At 51.3% G+C, this 7,541-nt stretch overlaps 1 protein-coding gene across 10 annotated transcripts in view; it reads right to left on the bottom strand.

The window, feature by feature from the left end:
* SPIDR (scaffold protein involved in DNA repair) overlaps positions 1–7,541 on the bottom strand; it is a 100,951-nt gene continuing 93,410 nt past the window's right edge. For all 10 annotated transcript variants that reach the window (XM_085889883.1, XM_085889874.1, XM_085889873.1 and 7 more), the window contains 3 exons: positions 6,279–6,372; positions 6,012–6,093; positions 1–495 (listed from right to left, as the gene is read on the bottom strand). In XM_085889883.1, the coding sequence (XP_085746009.1) occupies positions 310–495; positions 6,012–6,093; positions 6,279–6,372 (362 nt within the window). In that variant the 3' untranslated portion in view covers positions 1–309. The remainder of the gene's footprint in view (positions 496–6,011; positions 6,094–6,278; positions 6,373–7,541) is intronic.

The following is a 7,541-nucleotide window of genomic DNA, read 5'->3' as shown; positions in this document are numbered from 1 at the left end:
CACCTCTTCATGTTTATTATCTATCTGCACTATTATGGCCTCGACTTGCCAGACAGAGCCCTAAAGACCATCAATAACTAACATAACCCGCTGCGAATCATCGTCATCTTCAAAACACAAACAGCTCATTGAGAGCTTTACATAGAGGTCTCAAAATGAACGATGTAAACATGACCAAGCAGACAGCACTGCATCAAAAACGGTAAACATTTTACATCAAAACAACATCGAGTACTTCTTGGAACAGTAATAAAGTTCTCAATGGAGCAACTGTACCAGGCCGGGGGTCGATACTCGTCTCTGCCAGGGTCACGTTACATTTGGGGGGTCTTGGGGGTGCAGGAAGCATTGCGATCCAGTCTCTGTCCTCAACCTGATGTCGATAAGACAAAGGGAATATCGACCACCGAGCTGCCGGGGCAGTACCATGCAGTGTATTGGTCCAACCTCTCGGCCCAGGTAGCTCTTCACATCACACTCCTGGCAGGTGGTTAACTGTGGAAAATGGTTGCAGTGTGCAGGTGATTAGAACGGATTGATTTTACTCTTTATAAACACTACAAACATATTTTTCGACAAATTCTCACGAGACATGTATGGTGACAACATGGCGGCAGGACGGTGACGGACACCTGCACTGTGAGGGATACAGAGACACGATGAGGGATGTACCCAAAGGCACACATGTACCAGGCTATATAATTCAATCGACGTGGTTCACTTGTGCAGATAACAGAAACATTGCAGAGGTGGACAGACACGGTCAAGAGAGACAGATAAACTGGGTTCGACAGTTGGGGTTGAGACAAATGAACAAACATGAGGCTTTGGATCCCCAACATGCCCTCCCACGGATCCCCAATTAACCTGGTGTGCTGCACGTTCGGAATTTAACACCATTATCTCTTGTCCAGGCCGTGGACTCGGATTCTCCAACTTACGACTTCAGAGGAAGGCAAAGGCCTCGGTCAAGTCGAATACAAAATCACTATTTTGGAAAGTTTAGTGCACAGAGACTATTTCTCCCTCCAAGCGGATTATTAGCACGAGTGTTTTGTGTACTCCAGCAAAAAAGCAATGGTCTCGATTTTCCCAAGTTTGTTATTTGCGGTTGTATAGAAAAGGATTGTTTCATGATGAGTATCTCGCAACGAATGCAGAAATATGAAGATTTGTTGTGCCAATTATCCTCGTAATCATCTATGCTGCAGAAGCAGGCTCTTGGTAAGGGTTATACAGGGTGTTTTTAGTTGTGCTGCGTGCCGTTGGTCGTTGCGCTGCGTGCCGTTGGTCGTTGCGCTGCGTGCCGTTGGTCGTTGCGCTGCGTGCCGTTGGTCGTTGCGCTGCGTGCCGTTGGTCGTTGCGCTGCGTGCCGTTGGTCGTTGCGCTGCGTGCCGTTGGTCGTTGCGCTGCGTGCCGTTGGTCGTTGCGCTGCGTGCCGTTGGTCGTTGCGCTGCGTGCCGTTGGTCGTTGCGCTGCGTGCCGTTGGTCGTTGCGCTGCGTGCCGTTGGTCGTTGCGCTGCGTGCCGTTGGTCGTTGCGCTGCGTGCCGTTGGTCGTTGCGCTGCGTGCCGTTGGTCGTTGCGCTGCGTGCCGTTGGTCGTTGCGCTGCGTGCCGTTGGTCGTTGCGCTGCGTGCCGTTGGTCGTTGCGCTGCGTGCCGTTGGTCGTTGCGCTGCGTGCCGTTGGTCGTTGCGCTGCGTGCCGTTGGTCGTTGCGCTGCGTGCCGTTGGTCGTTGCGCTGCGTGCCGTTGGTCGTTGCGCTGCGTGCCGTTGGTCGTTGCGCTGCGTGCCGTTGGTCGTTGCGCTGCGTGCCGTTGGTCGTTGCGCTGCGTGCCGTTGGTCGTTGCGCTGCGTGCCGTTGGTCGTTGCGCTGCGTGCCGTTGGTCGTTGCGCTGCGTGCCGTTGGTCGTTGCGCTGCGTGCCGTTGGTCGCTGCGCTGCGTGCCGTTGGTCGTTGCGCTGCGTGCCGTTGGTCGTTGCGCTGCGTGCCGTTGGTCGTTGCGCTGCGTGCCGTTGGTCGTTGCGCTGCGTGCCGTTGGTCGTTGCGCTGCGTGCCGTTGGTCGTTGCGCTGCGTGCCGTTTGGTCTATGAGCTGCGTGCCGTTTGGTCTATGAGCTGCGTGCCGTTTGGTCTATGAGCTGCGTGGCGTTTGGTCGTCGTGCTGCGTGGCGTTGGTCGTTGCGCTGCGTGGCGTTTGGTCGTTGCGCTGCGTGCCGTTGGTCGTTGCGCTGCGTGCCGTTGGTCGTTGCGCTGCGTGCCGTTTGGTCTATGAGCTGCGTGCCGTTTGGTCTATGAGCTGCGTGCCGTTTGGTCTATGAGCTGCGTGGCGTTTGGTCGTCGTGCTGCGTGGCGTTTGGTCGTCGAGCTGCGTGGCGTTTGGTCGTCGTGCTGCGTGGCGTTTGGTCGTCGTGCTGCGTGGCGTTTGGTCGTCGTGCTGCGTGGCGTTTGGTCGTCGTGCTGCGTGGCGTTTGGTCGTCGTGCTGCGTGGCGTTTGGTCGTCGTGCTGCGTGGCGTTTGGTCGTCGTGCTGCGTGGCGTTTGGTCGTGCGTGCTGCGTGGCGTTTGGTCGTCGTGCTGCGTGGCGTTTGGTCGTCGTGCTGCGTGGCGTTTGGTCGTGCGTGCTGCGTGGCGTTTGGTCGTCGTGCTGCGTGGCGTTTGGTCGTCGTGCTGCGTGGCGTTTGGTCGTCGTGCTGCGTGGCGTTTGGTCGTCGTGCTGCGTGGCGTTTGGTCGTCGTGCTGCGTGGCGTTTGGTCGTCGTGCTGCGTGGCGTTTGGTCGTCGTGCTGCGTGGCGTTTGGTCGTCGTGCTGCGTGGCGTTTGGTCGTCGTGCTGCGTGGCGTTTGGTCGTCGTGCTGCGTGGCGTTTGGTCGTCGTGCTGCGTGGCGTTTGGTCGTCGTGCTGCGTGGCGTTTGGTCGTCGTGCTGCGTGGCGTTTGGTCGTCGTGCTGCGTGGCGTTTGGTCGTCGTGCTGCGTGGCGTTTGGTCGTCGTGCTGCGTGGCGTTTGGTCGTCGTGCTGCGTGGCGTTTGGTAAATGCGTGCTGCGTGGCGTTTGGTCGTCGTGCTGCGTGGCGTTTGGTCGTCGTGCTGCGTGGCGTTTGGTCGTCGTGCTGCGTGGCGTTTGGTCGTCGTGCTGCGTGGCGTTTGGTCGTCGAGCTGCGTGGCGTTTGGTCGTCGAGCTGCGTGGCGTTGGTCGTCGAGCTGCGTGGCGTTGGTCGTCGTGCTGCGTGGCGTTTGGTCGTCGTGCTGCGTGGCGTTTGGTCGTCGTGCTGCGTGGCGTTTGGTCGTCGTGCTGCGTGGCGTTTGGTCGTCGTGCTGCGTGGCGTTTGGTCGTCGTGCTGCGTGGCGTTTGGTCGTCGTGCTGCGTGGCGTTTGGTCGTCGTGCTGCGTGGCGTTTGGTCGTCGAGCTGCGTGGCGTTTGGTCGTCGTGCTGCGTGGCGTTTGGTCGTCGTGCTGCGTGGCGTTTGGTCGTCGTGCTGCGTGGCGTTTGGTCGTCGTGCTGCGTGGCGTTTGGTCGTCGTGCTGCGTGGCGTTTGGTCGTCGTGCTGCGTGGCGTTTGGTCGTCGTGCTGCGTGGCGTTTGGTCGTCGTGCTGCGTGGCGTTTGGTCGTCGTGCTGCGTGGCGTTTGGTCGTCGTGCTGCGTGGCGTTTGGTCGTCGTGCTGCGTGGCGTTTGGTCGTCGTGCTGCGTGGCGTTTGGTCGTCGAGCTGCGTGGCGTTTGGTCGTCGTGCTGCGTGGCGTTTGGTCGTCGTGCTGCGTGGCGTTTGGTCGTCGTGCTGCGTGGCGTTTGGTCGTCGTGCTGCTTGGTGTTTGGTTGTCGTGCTGGGTGGTTTTGGTTGTGCTGGGTGGTTTTACCCACCACTGGGAAAAAAAAAAACATGACACTGGCAACGGTTGGAAACTGCTTACAAAAGAGCAAACATCTGCGCGGCGAGTTTGGCGGGCAATTCATGCATGGTTGATGAGCGGGGGTTTAGGCTGGGGATGGGGGTAGAGATGGTGGCCGGGGGGGGGGGGGGCAGGAGAAGTGGGTAACTTTTTGACCTGTCGAGATTTTCTTTTGCAGAGGTACGTTCAAACTTCTAACATTATCTTTTCAATAAATATATTACATCATTACTGTTTATCTTTTCTTGGAGGTGGGGCAAGCTGAAAGGATGGCATGGAGGTATGCACACTTGCTTCTCAGATATCTAGCTTGGGTTTGAATCCAGACCCAGCTATAAAATCCAGGCATCTCGCAGGCAGGGCAAAATATCAATGTGTGTCATCCCTCGGATGGACGTTAAACTCAGCGTCCTATCTGCCAGCAGGAGTTGGCATCGTCGGCACCCCAAAAAAAAAAAAATCCTCAAATCACCTTCAGTTAAGTGTCAGTCATGACCAGGCAGTTGAAAAAGGAAGAGGGTGTTCATAAGAAAGACAGTGTACATGTAAACCATGCATGTATGTACAATTCAAATCCATTATCGATAAGCAAAAGTGGGCTTGTAAATATTTATTGTAAACAAGAAAAATACATAAATCAAACCTCCCTAATGTATAGCCAATTGTAAAGCTGATCTGAACACAAGGCCTCAGCCCAGCGTTTTGGGCACAATTAAGGGGTTGAAAATTGAAGGTCGGGCAGTGTGCCCCGTGGCAGTCCTTACTTCCTCGGCGCCTGCTCAACATGCACCTGCTATCGTGCTTCTTTTGAATGCTTTCAGTGCTTTACGTTTCTCAAGTTTATGGCAGGCTGTTTGCAATTACACCTTTCTCACTAACGTAGCCACGTGATCAAGGTAACATGCATATGTACTTGCCTCCAATAAATCAATCAGTTACATTTTTAATGGAGAAATCTGAGCATAATGGTGCGAGGTGCGATGGTGCGATGGAGAAATCTAATGGTGCGAGGAAGTGTACAAAGTAACGAAACTAGCAGCAACAATTCAACTTGACACAAGACGCTGGAACCCAGACTACATCAGTTATGACACATTTGCATCCTGGTGTACTTCTGGTGGAGGGCAATGACAAACCACCCAGAATAAACCTTTGGCAGCACTTGTGCTCTGTAAAGAGGTCAGTACATCTCATCTCATCTGTGTCTTTTGGAAAGAAAGGCAATAGGGTATCGTGGCCATGGAACTGACCTAGTGGCCTGCAGTATAATTGCGTACCATGCTTCTCCAGAGTGTCGGTTGTACCGGATAAATTTTTTGGTTCGGATCACAATACAGGAACGAGTCACTACTCCGACACAGAGTGGCCTACACAATCTTTTATATCTGTACGACTTCAGATGGGAAAGTCAACATCCCCTCCAAACAAATGCATTCCTCATAATACAGCACTCCCTGCAGGCATGGTACCCGAACAGTTTTATATCCGGATCCAATTTTGTTGCTGAACAAACAGACAACAACTTGTCAGCAAACAGGCTCCACCTGAACCTACCCTGCTGCCCTGAAGTTTCATCAGATATCGTTTGGAAAGCATCTTCAGCTCCTAATGGTTGCAGTTTTGTTGCAATTTATTAACGAAAATGATTCCAAAATTTGAAAGGTCACAGCTTTGTAGCTTAATGAAGTTTTTTGTTTATATTTGTGGAAAGCTTCAGGTCTTGAGTGGAAGGGAAGTAAATTGAGTAAAAAAAATCAATTTAAGGGATAGGGAGAAAGGAACAGGTTATTTGGAGAGGATAAAAAAAAGGAGAGTTTGAACTTGAAATGTCCGGTCAAACCAAAGACTTTTTAAAAAAAAGAAAAGAAGGTGCGTGTTGCTTTCACAGACAAACAACCATTGTGCAGAGTTGATGGGCCTTATTGGCTTCCTCCTGCATCCTCGTAAGGGAACTCACATACTCTTCATAAAAATATTGCTGTACTTAGACTCCAAGAAAAACCTCACTGTCCTTCAAACAGCTGGTCCACTTGTTCAGTGACCTGAGATACTACTTTGTAGACAGCCCGTTCAAATCGAGCACACTATGACCTGGAATGTTGTCACTCTCATATTCCAGTGTTACTTACTTGTACCCTGACCAGAAAGTTGCTTGGGTGAGATGAACAGGACAGCAACACTTCACAGACCAAGCCTTGACCCAACCCATCTCTGCACATCCAACACACCACAGTGAGAAACGAGCAATTAAAAGATGCACGTGTAGGAAGAACAAGTGGCAAGGATGAGCGAGTTGATGAATGATATGGAGCAAAGGCACATGGATCATGACGAGTGTAGTTGAGGAGGAGAGTGAGAATAAGTATGGTAGATAAAGGCCTTCCTTATCCAACCACCTGGATATTAAGTTCCTGTGCAGAGAGCAGTTCTTACAATTGCTGCTCATCATCTGGCTTTGAGAAGCAGCCTGGAATTCTTCAGAGAGAATGCCTGCACACGCACGCACGCAGGTACACACACGCAGGAAATCAGATGAGTGAGTAATCAAGGAGACATCTTCACATCAAATTCAGCATAATGTTTTTTTAACCATTTTACCACCTCGTTGAGGTAAAAAAAAAAAGAAGCTATCCATTCTAGCTAACAGGGGTGGAGGAATCGAGGTGAGTGGGGAAATTTGAGGGTGACAGGGTACGAGTGAAGAATCATGAGTGGAGTTATCCATTCCATGACAGCAAGAATGGAATTAGGGCGGTGATAGGGGAGGGGGGGCTATCTATTGAGGTGAGCTTGGAATTTTGGAGGGGTGGCGGTGTGCTGGACCCTACAACTGAAAGAACGGCGTTATCACAAGACCACAGCACAAACAAAGTGGTCGGCACCATAACAGACAAAGAGCAAAGTCCAACAGGACGGGGAGAGAGATTTGTCTCGTTCAGAATCGTGAAAACTGCGGCAAATGAAATGCGGCCTTTATAAAGTCATAAATTAGGACAAAACCTTTGGCTGAAGTGATTTAGACCGAGGTCTCGACTCATATTTGGTGGTGGTGGTGGTGGGGGGGGAGAGGGGGTGACTGCAGACGTCATGGGTAAAAAGCTCGATAGACACAGAAACAGATTATCCAAGTCACGATGCTACAAAGTTCTTTGCTCGATTTCTAGAATATCAGGAGCCTTAATCTATGATCACCACGTGAGTTTGACCGAATGTAAAGTTAACTGGTAGGTGAACATACTACCTCGTGGCGCATGCCGCTTCATTTGGGATGAATATATTATCAAGTTTGCTTTCATCCAACAAACTAAACTATTTAGCTTAATGGTGTACGACTGGTTCACTCTTATCATTAGGGATTTCACTAAAACTTAATCACTCAAGGGCAAATTACAACTTCATTGGTTGAATGATCAAACGACTTCAGGAAGATGAGAAAATAAAGTCAAAGTTTTTCAGAAATCAAATTCAGAGCCTAAACTGGCGTAACTTTTACCAAACGCTCTCATAACAACAGTCTTTGTGAAAATTCCGAATTTTGAATGCCATGAAAAAACGTTCGTTCTTCTGTTCAAAGAGAAACGCCAACGCGAACAAAAAATTTTTGAGGACGATGACGCGAATCACAACTGAACAGGATTCAGCAAGTGAGGTTCAGGGAA

Source organism: Eptatretus burgeri, chromosome 7, assembly GCF_056783735.1.
Source record: "Eptatretus burgeri isolate ZD-2024b chromosome 7, Ebu_testis_v1, whole genome shotgun sequence".
In the NCBI taxonomy this organism is placed as follows: domain Eukaryota; kingdom Metazoa; phylum Chordata; class Myxini; order Myxiniformes; family Myxinidae; genus Eptatretus; species Eptatretus burgeri.
Note: the sequence above shows the minus strand (reverse complement) of the source record. Positions and strands in the feature narration are given on the sequence as shown.